The sequence below is a fragment of the Ailuropoda melanoleuca genome, chromosome 19 (genome assembly GCF_002007445.2).
Source record: "Ailuropoda melanoleuca isolate Jingjing chromosome 19, ASM200744v2, whole genome shotgun sequence".
NCBI classification, from domain to species: domain Eukaryota; kingdom Metazoa; phylum Chordata; class Mammalia; order Carnivora; family Ursidae; genus Ailuropoda; species Ailuropoda melanoleuca.
The window spans coordinates 27,466,963-27,490,182 of record NC_048236.1 but is presented as its reverse complement, the minus strand read 5'-3'; the positions used below and the strand labels follow the sequence as shown (position 1 = coordinate 27,490,182).

The 23,220-nt window shown below is 38.2% G+C and overlaps 1 protein-coding gene across 1 annotated transcript in view; it reads left to right on the top strand.

Annotated features, from left to right (window-relative positions):
* Positions 1 to 23,220, top strand: part of IMPG1 (interphotoreceptor matrix proteoglycan 1) — a 126,208-nt gene that overhangs the window by 48,082 nt on the left and 54,906 nt on the right. The window contains exons 8-12 of the mRNA XM_002923921.4: positions 618 to 676; positions 5,248 to 5,268; positions 6,656 to 6,903; positions 8,286 to 8,362; positions 9,270 to 9,348. Of these exons, the coding sequence (XP_002923967.2) occupies positions 618 to 676; positions 5,248 to 5,268; positions 6,656 to 6,903; positions 8,286 to 8,362; positions 9,270 to 9,348 (484 nt within the window). The remainder of the gene's footprint in view (positions 1 to 617; positions 677 to 5,247; positions 5,269 to 6,655; positions 6,904 to 8,285; positions 8,363 to 9,269; positions 9,349 to 23,220) is intronic.

Below are 23,220 nucleotides of genomic sequence, written 5' to 3'. Positions count from 1 at the left end.
CCAGAGTCCTGGGATCGAGCCCCAACATCGGGCTCCCTGCTCCGCTGGGAGCCTGATTCTTCCTCTCCCACTCCCCCTGCTTGTGTTCCCTTTCTCGCTGGCTGTCTCTCTCTCTGTTAAATAAATGGATAAAATCTTTAATAAATAAGTAAATAAAAATACTGTAGCCAAAAAAGTTTCTTCCAAGTACCACCTTAAAGTTATTTCATATTCTATTTAAAGTAACCATTAAGGCAGATCAGAATTACCCAATTGCAGCTTTTTTTTTTTTTTTAAAGAGAGAGAGAGAGAGTGCAGGGTGGGGAGGAGCAAAGGGAGAGAGAGAATCTTAAGCAGGCTCCACTGAGATCATGACCTGAACCAAAATCAAGAGTCAGATGTTTAAACAACTGACCCATCGAGGCACCCCCAATTGCAGCTTTTAAGTAAATATCAAAACACTTTCCTGTGGGTTTCAGAAATAACTAAGAACAAAAAATTTGGCCTCAATAGTTGCTTCAATTTTCCATTTTCATGTTTTTCCCAGAACTCATCAAAAGTGTTTAGACTTTTTCAGTTAGGTAAGATCTGACCCAGTAGAGCCAAGGAGTGTTTCATAAATTTCTTTCTTGCTGCAGATGCAAAAGGTATTTAAGAAACTTCCAGGATTCAAAGAAATCCATGTGCTAGGATTTAGGTAAGTAAGAGAATCAGACTCTTCTCAATTTTTAAATTACTTTCTCTCTGTCCTCTTTTAAAAGCAGTGTCATGAGGATTATAAGGTTCCTTTCCCCCCAGTTGTTTAGCTCTGTCAAATCCTGAAAACTGAATGCATTTCAGAGAAAGGAATTGTCTAATTAGAACATGACTCTAGGTGATTTTTTTAAGGGGTAACACAGGAGCTGTATTCCTTCCTCCCTCTGGAGTCAGAAGCACTGCTCTCTGCAGAGAGCTCATCTGCTGTCCTCGGTAATGTTATTAACGAACCTCTTAGGAGAACACCTCCCTAGAGACAGGTCAAAAGAAGTAGCAATTAGTTACCTTAGTGTCTGATTGCCTGGTTCCCTGTTGAATGCTAAATATCATCATTATTGAAACAAATCAGGCTGACCCTAGGGAATCAGGTGAAACTAATAAAAAGTAGTACCTGGGAGATAAGGAAGTTGCAGGAATGGGGTAGAAAGAGACAGAGGTGGAAGCAACACTTCCCAAAATATACCTTTTATTATCATTTTGACGTCTGAACTGTAGTAATGCATTACCATGCGAAAATTATTAAATTAACAATTTTAAATAAAGGAAATGAAATTAAAGAATAGTGTCATGCTAAAGCAGGATTATATTCCCATGGCTTCCCCACAAACAGGCCTACATCCATTAACATCTCAGCGCTGGAATCTGGGTGGGTTCATGATTTTTGGTAAGAAGTTTTGCATCCTCTTTCTAAGTTCTCATTCAAAACATCTACAGGTAGGGTCATAATATGATATTTTTTTTAAATGTGCCACAGGGTATATGCAGCCCTGGCGTGTCAGATCGAGATTCCCTTCCCCAAGGGGGGATTTGTAAAGTGGGTAGAGAAGGCCTCCCCCAGAGTACCCCCTGGCCCCTCCACTCTCTGTTGTCTTAAAGCTAGAAAGTGCCCAGAGCAAGTTTCCGCACTCACAAAGAATAGCTTCTGGGCGAGCTCCACCGGTTTTTTCCTTTCAAAGCTATCAGGCCCCTCTGATTTGTATGACTCCAGAGGAAGAAAGTATTGAAAAGTGAAAGTTATAGAAGATTAAACCCTTAATATGTACCACAGCAGACTCATTTTTCTTTATTTCAAGATGCTGCTCCACGATATCCCATGTGAAACCAGATGGATTAGAGAGAAATAAAAGGTGATAGTAGAATATTCTGCATAGATGGCAAGGTCTTCTGGACAAGCCACGGCAGCTAAAGAGCAGATGTTTCATTTAAAGCTGAAGGAAATGATACGAACAGTCCTCTTGGTGAATGTTTTCAAATTGCTCATTATGCCCTCCCTTCAAATGAATGAAAAACTAATAATAAAAAAAAAATCTATTTCAGATGAAAATGAAAATGTTAGGATGATGAAATTTCACAAGGTAAAAAAGGTGTATCCACTGAAGCTGCATCTTTCCCATGTGTTTATCTCTGTAAAACTTTACTCTTATTTCTGCCAGAGATGCTTATAAAGTAAATTTGACCATATATTCCCAACTATTTCCATTATGGAATGAATATTTAGTCTCCCAGAAAACATTTTGACCCGGAATACTATAAACAATATGTTTATGAGTGTGGCAAGGTTTTAATCATAATTAGCAATGCTCAGAATATTGTAAAGTAAATTTAGTATGAAGGAAATTGCTTTCCCATGGAGCCGGATCCCCTAAAACCCTATGAATCTCCTGATACTGTCTTTATGTCAGCTCATTTGGATAAAACCTGATCTACAGTTTAATAAGTACGTTTTTTATTAGTGACCTCATTTGATTCTCCCAACACACCTGGGAAGTTGTGAGGACAGATATTTATCAACGCAACTGTAAGGGCGAACAGAAAAAGATCCACTTTAAATACTGCTTTATTTCTTATAGCAAATATGGGAAACTATTAACAATCATTTAATCTAATTGGAGGGTATACTCTTTCAAAGACTAGTTCATAAATGTCCATAGCAGCTTTATTTGGAATAGCTGAGGACTGGAAACAACCCAAATGTCCATCAACAGAGCAATAGATAACACAAATTGTGGAGTATTGTTACCATAGACTACTACTCAGCAGAGGAAGGAACTATTAGAATATACAGCAATATGGGTTCATCTCAGAATACCTATGTTGAGTGAAAGAAGCCAGAGGAAAAGGAATGTATTATGATTCCACTTATATGTAACTCAAGAACACACAAACTAATCTGTAATGACAGAAAACAGATCAGTAGCTGCTTGGGGAGAGTCAGACAGAAAGGATGGGAGGGAAGGGTTTCAAAGGGGCATGAGTAAAACTTTGGGAGGAATTAATTTGATTGTGGTAATGGTTGCACAGGTGTATAGTGTCAAACTTACCAAATTGTACACCTTCAACATGTGCGGTTTGTTTCATGACAATTATATTTCATTGCAATATTTTTTTTAATGAGCAGGACCAGGGTGTTGGCTCACGGAGCCCTGGCTCTCACCAAACTATAAGTCACTGCTGAAAGAAGCAAGAGGCAGGCCCTAAATGAGTGTCTAGTTGGTACAGAAGTCCCTCCCACAGAGCAGCCCCGGTGAGGAGTCATAGATTCTCCCCGGCTTCTACAGAAGCAAAGTAGCAGCGACGTCTATTTCAGTCATATTTTATCAAGGGATAAAAGTTAAAAGAATTCATACTCCAGGCAGAAAAAACAGCGGCACAATTCCCATCACATGTATAGAATGTCTTTGTCAACAAAGATCATCTGAAATGTAAAATGAGAAACCCGAATATAGATTCTAAACTAAATTCATATATATGCCCAGAGAAGTCCAAAATATTTGTCAGTTTGATGACCAAATGGCCTCTTTTGAGGCTTAAGCAGGGAGTGGCAAGGCAAATGGGCCCAGGCTTGAAGTCAAGCAGGGCAGGGTTTGAATCCTGGCTCTGCCACCTTTCAGCTAACAACTTCCTCTGTGTGTGTGTGTTCCTTTTTCTGTAAAATGGGGATTGTGTTGTTGAGAAGATTAAATGAGGATGCATATAAACTGCCTGGTGCGGACCACCCACTCAGTAAACAGGTGTTTATTTTTCTTGCAACCTGTTCCATGATGAATTGTACCATTCCCTCAAGGCTTACTGATTAAGGCAATCTGAAAAATAATCAGTCAACAAAACACCAGTTCCAGTGTCCAATCTCAGATAAATTACCTGCAGAATTAAATTAATCATTTAATGCTACTCAGAGGGTGAAAAATTCATTTATAAAATACTTTCTTTAAAAACTTCCTGGCACCAGCACCACCCAAAATGTAAGATGCAAATGTATATTTGCCACCTCTTTGGGAAAAATATGAAGAAATCAAAGAGTTTACAAAGAGAACCAAAAGTACATGTTGAACATTACATCTGAGACAAATGATGTACTATATGTTGGCTAATTGAATTTAAGTAAAAAATAAAAATAAAAACTATATACAATCTTTGAACTAAGATTGAATCCTATTCAGAAACATCATATAATTCTGTTTATTTCCTGAGATTCATATGGCTCTCAAAATCCCCATCCATATTCTGATGGCAGTTTATGTATTTCCCTCAAAGCTCTGGGCAAACATGGGAGACAAGGAAAGAAATCTGTCTCTCTGGGGCACCTGGGTGGCTCAGTCATTAAGCATCTGCCTTCAGCTCAGGGCGTGATCTCAGGGTCCTGGGATCGAGCCCCACATCAGGCTCCTCCGCTGGGAGCCTGCTTCTTCCTCTCCCACTCCCCCTGCTTGTGTTCCCTCTTTCACTGGCGCTCTCTCTCTCTCTGTGAAATAAATAAATAAAATCTTTTTTTAATAATATTTTTATTATGTTATGTTAGTCACCATACAGTACATCCCTAGTTTTTGATGTAAAGTTCCATGATTCATTACTTGCGTATAACACCCAGTGCACCATGCAATACGTGCCCTCCTTAATACCCACCACCGGCCTATCCCAATCCCCCATCCCCCTCCCCTCTGAAGCCCTCAGTTTGTTTCTCAGAGTCCATAGTCTCTCATACTTCATTCCCCCTTCTGTTTACCCCCCTTTCTTCTTCCCTTTCTTCTCCTACTGATCTTCCTACTTCTTGTGTTCCATAAATGAGTGAAACCATATGATAATTGTCTTTCTCTGCTTGACTTATTTCACTTAGCATTATCTCCTCCAGTCCCGTCCATGTTGCAGCAAATGTTGAGAAATCGTTCTTTTTGATGGCTGAGTAATATTCCATTGTATATATGGACCACATCTTCTTAATCCAGTCATCTGTTGAAGGACATTTCAGCTCCTTCCACAATAGCTATTGTGGACAATGCTGCTATGAACATTGGGGTGCATATCGCCCTTCTCTTCACTATGTCTGTATCTTTGGGGTAAATACTCAGTAATACAATTGCAATCTTAAAAAAAAAAAAAGAAATCTCTCTCTCTCTTCCTCTCACTCTCTCTTTCTCTCTCTCTTGTATTTGAAATGATGCAGTAAATATCTTAATGAATTTCATAAAAATTCCTTCTCTCTTGCATGTTCCCATTGCATATGGTGAAATGAAGACCAAAGAAAGGAAGAGATGGGTAATTTGGACTTTTCTAGTGTTTTGAAATATAGTACCTTTTCCCCCACAAATTTATATGCTGATCTTTTACAAATAATTTTTATATATAAAGTCTGGCATTAGCCAATGGCTTTTTATTGGTGTCTTATTAAATGAGAGTAATTGATCACTTACTCAGGTAGTAGAAAAAAACTCAAGTCAAAATCACTACATCAGATAAGTATGTAAACAATGATTTGATCAGTGAAAGTGTATTCTGAAAAATTCAAAATCTAATTAGAAAAAAGTAAAAACACATTTCTGTGAGGCAAGCATGCTTTAACAATTTCTTAAATACCATTTGTGATGGGAAATTGTCTGTCTGAATGCACACTTGTACAAGCAGCCAACCTAAGTCTGTAATAAAGAAGAGAAACTAATTTGCTCCTTGCTTCCAAGGTCAGTTTGAATTGGGACTGAGTCCACTATACCTTGGAGAGCTCAGTAATAAGAATCCAGCTTTGGCTTCTCTAATTGACTAGTGAAATAATGAACTGTAGACTCTGACTGATAGTGTGGCCCAAAGAACTGCCAAAAGTACACATGATCAGTTCCAGAGGCTTTAAAACACTTTTGCATCCCTCTGTGTGGATTTATGGCATAAACTAAAAGGTAAACCTGATCCTAGAGGCAAGAGTTATAGAGAATCCTATTTCATTTTTATGTGCAAAAAGGCATCAAGTCAATAAATATGATAATAAATATGGTTAATTATATATTACTTCCCTTTCCCTTTTCTCACACCTTTCGTCTAAGATGCTATCTTAAAAGCAGCTTGAGGGAAAAATTATGTTTGATTTAGAATTTTGTTTTTTAATTAAAAAATACTTCTTGAAAGCAGTGGAAGAGGAATAACCTTAAGAAATAAAGCTTTGACTTGGTTACAATATGTACATACTTCTGTCCCCCTGCTATATCCTATGCTGCTTTTTCATAGACCCTCCTAAAGAAGGCTATTTGTAGAAAAAAAGGACGATTCATCCTTCTTGCTGATTGGCACTTCATGACTTTACTTATAAGGCCCCCCAAAACACTGGTGAATAATAGCAACTCTTGACAATTAATACTTTTTCATAAAGAATAAAGTAAAAATCTTGATTCAGTCACTTCATTCAGTTGGTAGCCAGTCTTCAAGCTGGACTTACTCCCACCTTGTCATTCTATCTAACAACTAAAATATATGTCAATTCTTCTTCCACATTTCAAATTTCTGATAAACACTTAAACTAGTTTTGAAGTGGGATATTCTTCAAAAGCCCATCAGAAAAGAAGATGAAGCTGTCTGGAATCTTTATAGCAACATAATGACTCTCTTTATAAGGCATATAACAAGGGTTTGGGTGGAATGTGTCCTCTGCCATCTACAGTTCAAGCTCCACAGAGACACGACTTATGGCCATCTTTAAGAGAGACGGTGCAGAAGTAAAAAGCCCTGCAAGTGACCTCCTGTCTTTTGATTCCAACAAAATTGAAAGTGAAGGAGTTCTTCATGGAATGATGGAGGAGGACAAGCAACCAGAAATCTATCTCACAGCTTTAGACCTCAAAAAGCTGATCAGCCGAGCAGTAGAGGAAGACAAATCCTTGGATGTGGAAACAATTCAGTTCATTGATGGTCAGTTGGTGATTTCATAGGTCTGGTTTTATCCTCATTCCGACAGTGATATTAGGAGGTGTGAATGTCTAATGGTCACTGTCATTTCAACTTGGACCTTATAGAGTCAGTCATTTCTGTGATAGGCACATCATGAATGGTATCATTTCTTTTCCCTTACTCCAACCTGTGTCTCATTGATGAGGCATTAGTGCTGCTTCACATCAAGAATAGGTCTAGAAGAAACCCAGAGTTTCAGTTCAGTAGTTAGCCACAGTTATCCAGTGGAGTCCAGGTAGAAAGAAGCCACCCATGGACAGGTCTCTTCCATTGGCACAACCCAAACAGATTCCCTCACCTAGTAAATTGGTTGAGTCCCAGAAGGAAACAGATGGCCATTCAAACTGGGATAGCATGAGGAGAGTTTGATAAAGGGACTATTTACAAAGTTTGTCCTAATACACAGAAGAATAGGACAGTTCCCTGGTGCCAGAAGCAGCAAGGCCTCATTACTACCTCTAGGCATGAAGGGTTTGCCTAATGATCTAAGCCTTTCCAAGGCCAGAGAGCAAAAAGCCATTGATACAGTCCATATAAGTCAACCTCCTAGGGCAGAGAATAGCAGGGAGATGAGAAGAGAGTGGATCTAAAAAATTCAACAAGATCATCAGGCACACTCAGGATTCTCAGAGGGTACCTGGAGGGACCCACGAGCCTAGAACTCCTCGTTATGCCCAGCACTCTTGGCACAATAGATAGAAACTAGAAATGCTCTTTTATTTTAGTATGACACGGCATGAAACTGGCATTCTCTGCCAGTACTATTTCTCTGGTTTACATAGTCAAACTCAACACTGGAAAACATCAAAAGGTCTCTTGGGACAGCATGCAGGGCAAGGGAATATCCTAGGCAAGAAAAGGTGAGTTTCAGACTCAGAGCCCATCTGGTACTCTGGTTTGTCTCTGTTCAACCTTCTGGGATATTCTGAGAATCAGGCTTCAAGGTGGAAGTAGGACTCTGCGAATGGTCCTTGGTTCCAGTGCTTATTCTAGCCATTTCTTTTTATTAGCTTCATTATACCTTCATCCCCACTGACCTAGCCAATCAATTTGCCTGCCTGATCCAAATCTATACAATAAAACTAAGCACCCTAAAATCCACTTGAATAACTGTTCTTATCACATAAACATACAAGATGTACCCCTTGCATCTGTCCTCCAATATATCATTCACATCAATGACCATTAGTATATGTGATGCTGATTTCTTAATGATTTGCTATACCAGTCCTTAAAAACTGATTATTGCCACATTTTTCAATCCTGACTGTTTTAGTGCCCAATCACAAAAGAAAAAAAGAAAAAGAAAGAGATACTCAAAACTTGTGATTTTTCATCTGCAGAATATTTTGGGTCACTGCCAGACTCTGATCCTGACTCCCACTCAGGGCTGCCTACACTTCTGGCTGATATCATAAAGGTAAGTGAGTTTGTTGTTCCTTTGTTCTTCAAATAGGAACAAAACCTCAAAAGCTTCCATCAAAAAAAAAAAATCAGTTTAAAGACTGAATAGAGCAAAACCTTCTTTGCAATGCTAATTATAATTTTTCTCTGTCTTACAGGCAGTACTTTGTTGCCCACTTCCAGTTTCTGTATTAATAAAATATGATACAACTTGCATTTCAAATACCCTAAAATTCTAAGTTTTCTTCAATGTTTTTAGATCTTTGTTTCAATTAGTGTCAGATTTGCTGTTTTGGTAAAACAAACACATGTTCATGAACTGAAAAGAATACTTAAAGCAGAATATATAATTTAATATTGACTTTTGGAAATAAATATAAACATAAGCATACTTTATAAGCTTGTTCTTAAGTCTTAAGGTCTTACCTATATTTATTTATGAGGATTTGATAAGTATAATGTCTTCAAAATAAAATAATAAATTCTGTAATAATTTTTGTATTTCATTTAAAGCTATGTCCACTTAATTTATGCCAAAAGTTGTCACTGGGGTATTCACAAATGGAAGTGCTGACTAAGCTCTATTCCTTCTTTAAATGAAGGAATCGATAAATTCAAATGTGGTAGACAATTCGAAGTATTTCAGTTATTCGTTAACCCTACCCAGGCAGACTCAGTTAGCCAAGAAGCCAATTAATCATATTTTGCCACTATATCCATGCATGTTTTCCTTTCATGACAAATTTCTATATCAGAACCTATATCAGAATCCATAGTAGAAAAAAAAAGAATCCATAGTAGATTCAAGTCAACTACAAAATGATTTGCTTATATTTAAATAAAAGAAAAAATACAGAGTGTAGCCCTTCTAACATATAGGGAGATGTCACTTCTCAATATGTCTTTCTCAATTCATTCTTCAGGATGCTACTTTGAGTCCAGAACTTCCTTTTGGTCAATCCAGGCTTGAGACAGTGGACAGAACAGGACACAGTATACCTGGTGAGTTTTTTACCACAAAGTCTATGTTAGCTGACTACATCCCCTATGAGAAATCCATCTATGACACTACCTCAAAGACTAGCGGTGGTAAAGTCATTCTCAATTCAGGTTTCCTCACACCCACATTTCCAACTGAAGAGCAATCCATTGAATCCACCCTCTTCTGAAGAGGAGGACACCCTCAGTGTCCTTCCCTCGGCTCTCAGTCCTAGGCCCACAGAGAGCACTGACACCCCTTTCCTGATAGAACTGGTGAAACAAGATGAAACCAAAGCAGTACCAACTGCTGCCCACACAGAAAAGCCATCTCTACCAGGCTTCGAAACTGAGAGTCCATCAGGACAAGGTAAGTCATAAGGGATAAGGGACTATGGCAACACAGTATTGGGCCTTTAGAGTCAATATATGTATTGTGTTCACCATGTACTGGCCTACCATTCATACCATCTGTTCTGCTACATATGTTTCCTTAGTGCCAATTAGTTCATGTGTAATTGAAAAGTAAGGATGTCAGTAAACATTCAAATCCTCTAGGTTCACTTTCGAATTTCCAGAACTGTTCATTCTTGAGGCGATATGGTTCAACTTTATCACAGTTAAAAAGGAATTTTAGCAATTTATGAAGACTTTAAGAAAAAAATTAAAATTCTGCAACAGAGTCTTTTTTTAGTGGAAGAAGGAGCTGATTTAGTGGCTTCAAGAACCCCTATGTTTTCCACTTTATATAGCTCTCTGGTGAAACTGTACATAAAAATGTCTTTAAGGAAACATGAACCCCAGGATATAAGGCTGATAAGGATGAACTGTGATTCTAAGTGCAAATGACACAGGAGATTTGTTATAGCTGATTTCTTTTAATTTTTTAAATTATTTTTAAATTTTATATTTTTATATTTTTAATTCCAGTATAAAGGCTGATAAGGATGAACTGTGATTCTAAGTGCAAATGACACAGGAGATTTGTTATAGCTGATTTCTGTTAATTTTTTAAATTCTTTTTAAATTTTATATTTTTAATTCAAGTATAATTAGCATACGGTGTTACATTAGTTCCAAGTGTACAATATAATGATTCAACAATTCCATACATTTCTCAGTGCTCATCAAGATAAATGTACTCTTAATCCTCATTATCTATTTCACCCATCTTCCCATGCATCTCCTATCTGGTAACTAACATTTTTTCCTCTATGTTTAAGAGCCTATTTTTTGGTTTGTCTCTTTTTTTCCTTTGTTCATTTGCTGTTTCTTAAATTCCACATAAGAGCTAAATCATATGGCATTTATCTTTCTCTGATTTATTTCACTTAGCATTATACACTCTAGGTTCATCTATGTTATTGCAAATGGCAAAGTTTCATTCTTTTTTATGACTGAATAATATTCCAGTGTGTGTGTGTATACCATATCTTCATTATGCATTCATCTATCAGTGGACACTTGAGTTACTTCCATATCTTGGCTATTGTAAATAATGCTTCAATAAACGTGGGGTTGCATGTATCTTTTCAAATTAGTGTTTCCATTTTCTTTGGGTAAATACCCAGTAATGGAATTATTGAATCATATGGTAATTCTATTTTTAATTTTTTGAGGAAACTAGTGTTTTCCACAGTGGCTGCACCAGTTTACATACCCACGAACAGTGCACAAGGGTTCCTTTTTTCTCCACATCTTCTCCAACACTTGTTATTTCTTGTGTTTTTTATTTTAGCCATTCTGATTGGCAGTCAAGTGATATCTCATGGTGGTTTTAATTTGCATTTCTTTCATCATTAGTGACGTTGAGCAACTTCTGATGTATCTGTTTGCCACCTGTATGTCTTCTTTGGAAGAGTATCTATTCAGGTCCTCCCCATTTTTTAATTGGATTATTTGGGGTTTTGGGGGGTTGAGTTGTGTAAGTTCTTTATGTATGTTGGATATTAACCCCCTATCAGATACAGTATTTGCAAATATCTTCTCCCATTCAGTAGGCTGCCTTTTTGTTTTGTTGATGCTTTTCTTTGTGCAAAAGCTTTTTATTTTGGTATACTCCCAACAGTTTAATTTTGCTTTTGTTTCCCTTGCCAGAGGACACATATCTAGAAAAATATTTCTATAGCTGTTGTCAAAGAAATTACTAGGTATGGTTGATGTTTTTAGTAGGATTGTTATTGTTTTAGGTAGGGCTCTCTTTACAAAATTCTACAGGTTTTGAGTGGTCTACTTTAGTCCTACTTTCCTCATAAATCCTGTGTGCAAGTAGAATGCAATTTTATGGAATACAGGTTTTTTCTCAAATACATATATGGCATGAAAGCAGAACCACCTATAACGATTATGTTTGCCTTATATGATTGCCAGTGAATAAATTTTTTTTTAAGATTTTTTTTATTTATTTATTTGACAGAGAGAGACAGCCAGCGAGAGTGGGAACACAGGCAGGGGTAGTGGGAGAGGAAGAAGCAGGCTCATAGCGAAAGAGCCTGATGTGGGGCTCGATCCCAGAACGCTGGGATCACGCCCTGAGCTGAAGGCAGACGCTTAACCGCTGTGCCACCCAGGCGCCCCACCAGTGAATAAATTTTAACTGCATGATACAGTTACCTATTTCTGCACTAGAAACCATTCCCAAAGTTTGTGGCTTAAAACAGCAATCATTTATTTTGCCCATAAGTCTGAAATTTGGGAAGGGATCAGTGAGGACAGCCTTGCTCTACCCCATGTTATATCACCTAGAATATCTCAAGCTAACAGGTGTTGAAATCTTTTCTCCAAATGGTTTACTCACATGGCTGGCAATTCAGTGCTGAACCACAGCTGTTGGCTGGTGAAGATGGGGAGACTCATTTCTTTTCTATATAGGTCTCTTTAACAGGGCTCCTTGGGCATCCTTAAAGCATGGCAGCATAGGTTTAAAGAGTCAGTATTGCAAGAGCCAGAAGGTGGAAGCTGTCAATCTCTTAGCAGCTCAGAAACAGTGTCACTTCCTCACATTCTAATGGCTAGACAGCCATAGAGCTCATCTCAATTCAGGAAGAGGGAACATAGACCTTATCTCTAGATAGGAGAAGTATCAAAAACTTTGTGGCCATTTATAATCCACTACAATCCACATCAACCACCACTTTGACTTTCAAATTATTTAAAAGTTGGTTGTAGGGGTGCCTGTGTGGCTCAGTCAGTTAAGAGTCTGACTTCATTTTGGCTCAACCATGATCTCAGGGTCCTGGGGTGGAGCCCCACATTGGGCTCCACACTCAGTGGGGGAGTCTGCTTGAGGATTTCTTTCCCTCTCTCTCTGCCCCTCTCCATACATTCTCTCTCTCTCTCTCTGTCACACTCACTAAAATAAATAAATAAATCATTTAAAAATTTTTAAAAATAAAAAAAATTAAGTTGGCTGTATAAAACAAAGCAAACCTTTTTGGTAAAACTGTTGATAGTAAATGCTCACTGGATTCCTTTCTTTCATTATATCATAAAACTTTATTAAAGATCAGCATTTCAGGTAGATTAATAAAAATGATACTATATCTGTGATGAGTGTGTTACTGTATTTTCAAAATTGCTTTACTGTTCTCATTATATTTATACATTCCTTCCACTCAAGATTATACTTTAGAACACTAAAGCTGGAATCTTAGACATAATCTGTTAAGCTACTGCACTTCATGGATAAGAAAATCAAGGCTAGAAATGTGAAGTGTCTTGCTCAAGGTCACACCATAGCTGATTGCAAAGCCAGGACCATCTGTCAAGTTTCCTCCACCCACTAAGTTATGTTTGGCTTAACTACCCCATCATTAAAAAAATATATTCCCTCAAACTTGCTTTGCCTTCAAACCACAGCTTCTTTTCTTTATTTCATTACACTGTGAATTTTTTTAAGTTTCACCAAGGTTTCACCTCTAACCATACATTACAGGGACACAGTTTTCACAAAAATCACAGATGGCTTCCTAATTAATCCATTTAGCAGCCTCATTTNGCTTCCTAATTAATCCATTTAGCAGCCTCATTTCCATCTTTAGTTTACTTGATCTTCCTGGCAAGAGCTCCTGTCGACCACTCCCTTCTTGAAACTCCTTCTTCGTTTGGTTTCCACAAAATAACTTCTTGATTCTTCTCATTATTTCCTGACTCCTCTTCAGTCTCCTGCACTGGAGCTTATTGTTAGTTGTTTTTATAATTTTTTTACTAAAATCCTGCCTCATTCAAAAAAAGATTTATGATGATTTACAGACATGCAGGAAATGCAATAAGATTTTAAAGAATTGAAAAAAAAATGGAAGAAAAGAGAAAGCGGGGCGCCTGGGTGGCACAGCGGTTAAACGTCTGCCTTCGGCTCAGGGCGTGATCCCGGCGTTATGGGATCGAGCCCCACATCGGGCTCTTCTGCTGGAAGCCTGCTTCTTCCTCTCCCACTCCCTGCTTGTGTTCCCTCTCTAGCTGGCTGTCTCTATCTCTGTCGAATAAATAAATAAAATCTTTAAAAAAAAAAATGAAGAAGAAAAGAGAAAGCAAAAAAGTCAGATGACTCTTGAAGTAATAAAGCACTTTTGGAACTAGATAGAGGTGGTATTTGCACAACATTGTGAATTTCCTAACTCAGGATTACTGAATCGTTCACTTTAAAATTTTATCTCGTGTTTCACCTCAATAATTTGTTTTTTAAATCAGATGACTCTGTAGGGAAAATTGTATACAAAATAAACATTATATAGTTTTTTTAAGTTTGCTTTGGGTGGCTCGTGAATTTGCCTCTGAGTTTCTTAGCACTTGCTTCACTGGAGGGGCGTGATGAATGCCAAAGCCCAGTTCATTACTGCAGTTCTATGAGGGGCTAGGTTCTGACAGTCTGCCTTAAGTCAAGGATTGATTTTAGNCTGGCTGTCTCTATCTCTGTCGAATAAATAAATAAAATCTTTAAAAAAAAAAATGAAGAAGAAAAGAGAAAGCAAAAAAGTCAGATGACTCTTGAAGTAATAAAGCACTTTTGGAACTAGATAGAGGTGGTATTTGCACAACATTGTGAATTTCCTAACACGATTACTGAATCGTTCACTTTAAAATTTTATCTCGTGTTTCACCTCAATAATTTGTTTTTTAAATCAGATGACTCTGTAGGGAAAATTGTATACAAAATAAACATTATATAGTTTTTTTAAGTTTGCTTTGGGTGGCTCGTGAATTTGCCTCTGAGTTTCTTAGCACTTGCTTCACTGGAGGGGCGTGATGAATGCCAAAGCCCAGTTCATTACTGCAGTTCTATGAGGGGCTAGGTTCTGACAGTCTGCCTTAAGTCAAGGATTGATTTTAGAGTATCCAGAGGAATGAATATGCTGCATAACTTTTAGTCAATGCTCCATGAATAAAAATTATATCTCATAACTCAGCTTTTGATTCGTATTGACCAAGAAGCACTGCATTTGCTGACATAGGCCCAGAGTGAAAATATTCTATGTTGCCAGTTAAGGGCAGACCCATATGCTCTCATCATCAGCCCAGCTAGGGAGAGAAATGCCATGTCTTAATGAAAAATGAAGACCCTAACTAATAAGTATCCTAATAAAAAGGCCTTTTACTTATATACCTGGATATGAGGGGAGGAGAACACAAGCATTCTAGACAAGACCAAAACTTCCTTCCCTCATAAGACAGTTCTGGGTCTTTCCCATGCACAGGTAAAATGACAACCAGAACTCCAAAGTTCCTGCACCATGGTATTACTGAGATAAATTTAGCCTAGAAAATTTTTAAGGTTAGTGTCACCAAACACCCACCAAGCCATTAAAATCTCAATAAAGCACTCATAGAAATCTCTCAGTTTAAGCAGTTTGACTTAGTAGTTAATCCCTTGAGATAAAGTACTTGCAAAATATGCCTCTAGAACACTAAATGAATTGGAATCTTGTATAAAATTCTGAGATCTTATATTATTAACATTTTGGGGAGGTAGTTGATCCTAAGCCATTCTTTCTTACAGAGCCAATTAACTGTTAAGATCACTCCTATTACATAAAATGAGAGTCATAAAGTATTGGAGAAACTCAACATCATGTCTTCCTCATTACATGCATCAACTTGTTCAAAAATTTTGTCAATTTTTTTGTGGTTTGGTTTGGTTTGATTTCTTTTAGGTGTGTATAGGCAGCAATACATTTTTCTTTTTGCTCATTACAATGATCATTTGATCTATCAAAAGAGAAGCTCTTTAGTGTTCTCCCTCCCAAATTAGAGGCTATTTTAACTTGCTAGACATTTCATTTAAGTTGTAAGCAATATTTAATATTAATATTTAATATTAATAAATTGCAATATTTTGAGTGGTGAAAAAGCAAACTCAGGCAGAGCTATTCTGCTGTTGGACATTGTTTTGTCATTTATTCCACTGTATTTAGTCTGCGTTCTCCAGAGAAATATAACCAATAGGAGAGTTATATCTATTTCTGATTTTTTTTTAAGAGAGAGAGGGAGAGAGAGAGAGAGAGCAAAAGAGAGGGAGGAGGAGGAGCAGAAGGAGAGAGAGAAAGAATCCCAAGCAGGCTCCATATCCCAGGACGCAGCTTGACTGCAGGACTCAATCCTACAACCCTGAGATCACAACCTGAGCTGAAATCAAGAGTTGGACACCGAAACTGACTAAGCCACCCAGGCATCCCTGTCTACATCTGATTTAATATTAGGACTTGGCTCATGTGGTTATGGAGGCTGAGAAGTACCAATGTATAGTCAACAAGCCAGAGACCCACAAGACCCAATGGTGAAAGTTCCAGTCTAAGTCCAAAGGCAGGAAAACCAATGCCCCAGCTCAAACACAGTCAAGCAGAGAGAATTCTCCCTTACTTAGCCTTTCCTTCTCTCCAGGCGTCCAACTGATTAGATGAGGACCATGGTAGGTAGGGCAATCTGCAATTTACTGCATCTACCTATTCAAATGTTAACTGCATCAAGAAATGCCCTCACAACCACATCCAGAATAATGTTTAACCAGATATCTGGGCACCCCATGGCCCAGTCAAGTTGACACATAAAATGAGCTATCACATCCCATCTAGGTAATACATTAAAATCACCACACATTTCCAAATTGTCTTAATCTTACCTCAGCATTTGACTCCATTGAAAGGAATCAGTGAGATGAGCTAAACTGAATGAAGTCAATAGAGAACACAGCTGCTAATGTTTCATGAGGTCAAGGATTCAGTCCATCTCTATTTTTTGCGATATCATCACTGTCCAGCCAAATACTTGGTACATACTAGGCAAGCAATTAAAATTTGTTGAGTAATTGAAGGAGTAAAGAAATGAATTTTTATTATAATATCTCCATGAAAGTCAGATTTAATAGGAATAATTTGATTATTTCCTTTTTTGCCTACCTACTAAGAAGCTCAGAGAGAGCCAATCCAATGATCCAGAAACAGTAGTCTGCTATCTATTCTGGTCATACAACCCACCACTGCCAAATTATGTCATCCATATTCATGCTTTTGTGACTTTGCACAAATTATTTTCTCTCATGCCAATAATACCCTTCCTTTTCTTTAGCCTAATGAACTCCTACTCATGCTTTAAGTTCCAGCTAACATGCCACCTCCTCAGTGAAGCTTTCCCCAACTGCTCCCTGAAAGACTCATAATTACCATCTGTTTCCTGATTCCATAACAAAAAAGTATATATACCACCATCAAACATTTACCACTCTGTATTGAAATTATTAATATGCATGTCTGGTATCCCTTCAAGACTGAATTCCTAAAATGAAAGAACATGTTTTTAAAGAAAAAAAAAAAAAAAACTCCTGCACTAAACACAGTGTGTGGCACATGATTAGGGTTTCGTAATTATTTGTCACTGTTGTCGACCTTAGTGAGTCTGTCACTGTTTTAAGTCTCAGACTGCAAACTCCTGGATGATGCGCCCCACCCTGTGTCAGTCCTCACGCAGATAGAGAGAGACTGCCTCACATGGAAGGTGATGTAAGGTGCTATTCCTCACCGGTAAATACCTTTATCAAAAGAAGAGTGCTGAAGAACTTGGATCAGCTCCACCACGTGTGATACATTAACTACCACAGTGATTAATATGTCGACATGAAGTGAAAGAAATACGCGATTGGCCATTCTGCTAACCAAAAACTTTTCATATCCTAACTCTTAACCATGAAGGTCTGGCAAAGATGTTATTTAAATTGCTACACTTTAGGATGAAAGGACAATAGTAAGACTTGGAAATATTTCTAAGAAAAACTCAGCTGAACTTTAAATCACTGTGGTCAATATTTTTGCCTTTTCTTCTTTGTACTTATAAATTGAGGATCAAACAGTAAGTTTCCCTAACAGGAATAGGCTGGTGATAAAAATTGTTCAGAGAGATCTATGAGGAAAATAACATCTGAAGGAAGGAAAGAATAGACATTCAGCTAAGGCTTGCAATTACACTTGGGCCATAGATACAATCTTCACAATGCCCAGAGAAAGATGAAAAGTGAGTTGAAGTCCTTCCAACTCTCTAATTTGGTCATTCTAGACTTTACCTAGATGTCAGGCAAGATAGTACTGACCTTCAGAATTTAAGTTTGGGAAATTGAGTGGCCCTGCCCCAAATTTCGGCAATTCCCAAGAAAATCTGTGCTCTGACTTGCTGCCCCCTATGGAACTTCCCTGCTGCACGATGGTCAGCCTCTATTCTCTCAAAAAAAACCCTCAGTGACCATTCTTTTCCTGGACTCTTCCCAGTTCTATTATGATCCTATTTTTTATGCAGAACAGTGTTCTGTTTAATCTTTCTAACATTTTACCGAACTGAGACCACGTTTCTAAGGTAAATTCTGCCAATACTGCAAGAGCAAAAGCAGGTAGAAGCAGTTGCCATTAGAAATTGGATCTTTCAGGGCGCCTGGGTGGCACAGCGGTTAAGCGTCTGCCTTCGGCTCAGGGCGTGATCCCAGCGTTATGGGATCGAGCCCCACATCAGGCTCCTCTGCTATGAGCCTGCTTCTTCCTCTCCCACTCCCCCTGCTTGTGTTCCCTCTCTCCCTGGCTGTCTCTATCTCTGTCGAATAAATAAATAAAATCTTTAAAAAAAAAAAAATTGGATCTTTCCCTTCCTTCCNTGTTCCCTCTCTCCCTGGCTGTCTCTATCTCTGTCGAATAAATAAATAAAATCTTTAAAAAAAAAAAAAATTGGATCTTTCCCTTCCTTCCGCCCTCACAGCCCTTCCCTTAAACACACTCACATACATATTTAGAGGATGGTAGGTACCAAGCAGCTTGCAGTAACTCTTGGCAACCTCATCTCACCTTAATGCCACTGTTTCTTCTTCTTTCTTCCTTCCCCAGGGGAGTTCTCTTTTTCTTCCATATCACTTAAGTCCGCTCTCTGGTTTTACCTCATTTGGCTCTAGTACACATTGATTTTCTCCAAGGGCTCCATCTAGATACCCTGCACATCTTTAGATGAGAGACTGGTCCATCACAGGTGAATTGCAGTGGCACTGTAGGCCACAGATCCAAGCAAACTCTTCATGGGCTAGTAAACCACAGAGTAAAAAAGATGTCAACAAGTTCACTCAGCTAGTAGTGGCTCTCTGGGATGCTGTGCTTATTTTATTCATTCAACAAATATTTTGGTTGCGCTTATTAAGTATGGAGATAAAAGAGTGGATAAAGCATACACTCCATGACTGTCATGGTTTGAGTCTCCCACAGAATAGATCCTGAGATAAGGATTTGATTATAAGGGGGTGTTTTGGAGATGATCCCAGAAAACCCAGTAAAGGAACAGGGAACCAAAACAGGAAATGGAGAGAAACCAATATAGCCAATTAGCCTTGTGACCACTGGAGTTCCTCTATGGTGTGCTGGTGAATGTTCAACATCCAATCCAAAACAAAAAAACAAAAAAGTGTGATACATATGCATACAAAAGTTTATTATAATATTTGGCTGATACAAAGGATATGTAGTGCACAATTTATAAATAATATGTATATTCTTTATTTTCAATTCTATATAGCCGATTGATTTTCCTAAGGAAATAATATTTAAACTGAGATCTGAAGGACAAGAAGACAAAAACAAAAATGGGGGGATGGTGAAGAGTGTTTTGGACAGAGGGGAATAGGGGAAGCTGGAAGTGGCATGGCATATTGAAGGAAAGTGAAGAAAGCCAACGTAGCTAGAGCACAAGGAGTCGGAGAGAGAAAACAGTAAAGCTCTAGAAACATAGAGTTTTATAAGACCTGTTAATAATCATTAAAGGGTTTTAAGCAAAGGAGTGACATCAAATTTGAGCTTAAATAGATCTTACTGCATTGTGTTAAATTGGCTGGAGGTGGGAAAATGCAAGCAATCAATTAGAAGAGTCTTGACAACAATCTGGGCTAGAAATGTTGATAGCTTGGACTTGAGTGATAGAAGGGGAGATGAACAAAAGTGAATTGATTGAGTGGCATTTAAGAGGTAGAATCATTATGAAGAATTCTGAAGCCATGAATAGGTTCAGCAAGAAAGCCTGACCTGATTAACAAACAATGTCTGTTACAGGCTTATCAGTGGGAAATAGTAATACACGTGTCTGCAGTGTCTGTAACAGGCTAGTGAACTGGTTTTGGCCATGCCTCTCAGATGTCCAAATATTTCCTGCCTGTTACCACTTTATGGTCATCTGATTTGTGAGCACAGCCTTGGAGATGCCAGCCTTTGTTGTTTCTCAGATCCTTGACATGGTCACTTTTATCGCTTTCATACATTTTTGTTGGCTTAAATTTACATAATGAGGAAGATGGATAAGTATCCCTTATTATGGATCAATCAAATGCTTTTGATTGATCTTTCCAGTATTTTACAGAGAAAAGAAGAGGCCAATAAATATAAGAAAATGTGTTGCATAAATAAGTAAATGTAACGATTCATGAGGACTCGGGAATTCTCTTTATGACCTGCTTTAGGAAATTATTTCCACAATTACTTTACATCTATAGAGCTAGTAGCACCTATGAGGACTTGATCCCCCTGTACATCCCAATTATGAGCTTCCATTCTAATCACCCAGTGATTTTTGTTTGTTTGTTTTTTAATTTCAGTTTTTGGCATCTGTCCTATTTTCCACTTTTGGTTTAGCATCTGCATTCTATCCCTTCTCATTTCTTGGAGTGGCCACTAGCAAACCGCAGTTGTATTTGTATTTTACTCCGGGCAGCTGAAATGTCAGCACCTCAGCAGTGCCAGGAGAAGAGCATGCAGCAGCTCTTGGCTCAGCAAGAAGTGTGCCCCACACCACAGAGCACTATAGCCTCTTCACAGCTTATCTGGACTCCAGCTCTGTTCTGTTTCCTTTCACACTTGGTGCCACCAAAACAATGAGAACAAATTGTTGGGCTCTGGTTCCTGGATCATCCCTCAGTGGAAGACAAGGAGAATGTCTCTGCATGAATGAGCCTTTAAATGAATTTCAAAATTAAGCCATTATGACAACTTTAACAGAAATCTTAACTTACAGGTGCCTGGGTGGCTCAGTGGGTTAAGCATCTGACTCTTGATTTCGGCTCAGATCATGATTTCAGGGTTATGAAGTCAAGCCCCACATCAGGCTCCATGCTCAGGAGTCGGCTTGGGACTCTCTCTCTCTCTCCCTCTGCCCCTCCCCGCCCCATGCTCACTCTCTCTCTTTCTCTCAAATAAATAAACCTTAAAAAGAAAAAAAGAAATCTTAACTTAAAAACCTATCACTCCATTATTACATGTAGACAATAGAGAAAGTTTTCAGAAAGAAAGGTAAGACAAAATGAAGAAAGAGATTAAGGTGATATCGCATGGGGAAAATATTGGAGGAAATACATCTCCATTGATAATGCAATCCCATCTTTAGGATAAGAATGCACTGTCACATATGTCTGCAATGTTTCCAAGGTCAGATTTTGGGGTAAATTAAAGTTTCATGTTGGGAAACTCTTATTTACAACAATACCAGAACTTCAGCATGGTTCTCTCAAGCAGAGAATAGCTCTGAAAAAGAAAATTAAGTTCACACTAGACTACAGTGCACTTTCCATCTATCTTCTTTATTCAAGACCTACACATATGAAATAGGAACAATGTAAGATTTTACGTATAAAATAGGAAAACTACTTTGGGTGCCTGGGTGGCACAGCGGTTGGGCATCTGCCTTCGGCTCAGGGCGTGATCCTGGCGTTATGGGATCGAGCCCCACATCGGGCTCCTCCGCTATGAGCCTGCTTCTTCCTCTCCCACTCCCCCTGCTTGTGTTCCCTCTCTCGCTGGATGTCTCTATCTCCGTCTAATAAATAAAATCTTTTTTAAAAAAATAGGAAAGCTACTTAAAACTTCTTTCTAGACTAAGCATATGTGTATAACTGTCTTAGGTCACAGGGCAGAAAATCAATGAGAATCAGAGGCATCCAAGAAGGCACATGTGGAGCTGTAAGTGGGCCCGGAAGGCAGCACAGGACTTTACCAAAGAAAAGGGAGATGATCCTCCAGGCAGAGTAAGTTTCATGAGAAAAAACAAAAAGTAGAGGCTGGATTATGATTCAGAGAAGAATACAGAGAAATAAGTAGATAAAGGAAATGTATAAGCAGGGCCTTACAAGTTAGAAAAAAGTTTCTTCTGAGTATTCAGGAAATAAAGAGGAATGATGAAAATGAGGCTTAGGAAAGTTAGTCTGGCCACAGCTTTTGATGGATGAAAGTAGGATAGTGAGGGATTTTGTCCCATTTCCGATGTAAAGTTTTGGAGCCCAGGATGAGGGTAGAAGCAGAGGAAGAAGGGAGGAAAGAAGTGTTACACACAACGAATGAATCGTTGAGCATTACGTCAAAAACTAATGATGTATTCTATGTTGGCTAATTGGACATAATAAAAAAGAAGAGATACAAAAGATATTATTTTTAAAAATGCAATGAAATTTAAATATAGTATAAAACACAATAAACCAGGGACTACTTTAGATGACGATGGATGGAGGAGAAAGATGGGTTGAAGGGTCTGGACCACCATTGGGATGAACACCTCCACGGTCATCCATGTTATACACAAGGTACCAAATTTCTTCCCGTCTTAGAAGTTAAAGCCTAACACAAGAACAACATATTCTCTCTCTGCATGTTTCTCAGTATCTCTCTTCCCCCCCTCTCCTTCCCTCCTTCTCTTTTTTTCTTTGAAAAATCAGCACAAGTCAGACAGTAGGAGTTTTCTAACATGTATTAGGAAGCCCCCACTTAAGTGATTAGAATTTTACAAAGAGGTAAATTGAATTTTATATACAGGTAAGTTAAATGCTAAGTATGTGTATTAGGGTTCTCCGGAGAAACAGAACCAATAGGGAGGGTGTGTGTGTGTGTGTGTGTGTGTGTGTGTGTGTGTGTGTGTGTGTGTAGAGAGAGAGAGAGTTATATAGAAACAGAGAGAGACTGAGATTTATTTTAAGGAATTAACTTACGCAGTTGTGGAGGCTGGCAAATCTAAATCTACAGGATAGATGGGCTAGCTAGAGACCCAGGAAAGAAGCCAGCTTGCAGAATTTCCATTTCTTCTGAGGATGACAGGTTTTTTTGGTTTGTTTGTTTGTTTGTTTGTTTTTAATTAAATACTTCAACTGGTTGAATGAAGCCCACACACAGTATAGAGGAAAATCTGCTTTACACAGAGTCTACTGACTGAAATGTTCATTTTACCTAAAAAAATACTTACACAGAAACATCTAGAATAATTTTGAACCAAATATCTGGATACCATGCCTAGCCAACTTGACGCAAAATAAACCATCTCAGTATGTCTTGAATAAGCTCTGCAGAGTAGGTCAAACAAACAAACAAAAAAACAGAGGGTGCTTTATATATTAGATCCACAGGGGAAAACTGC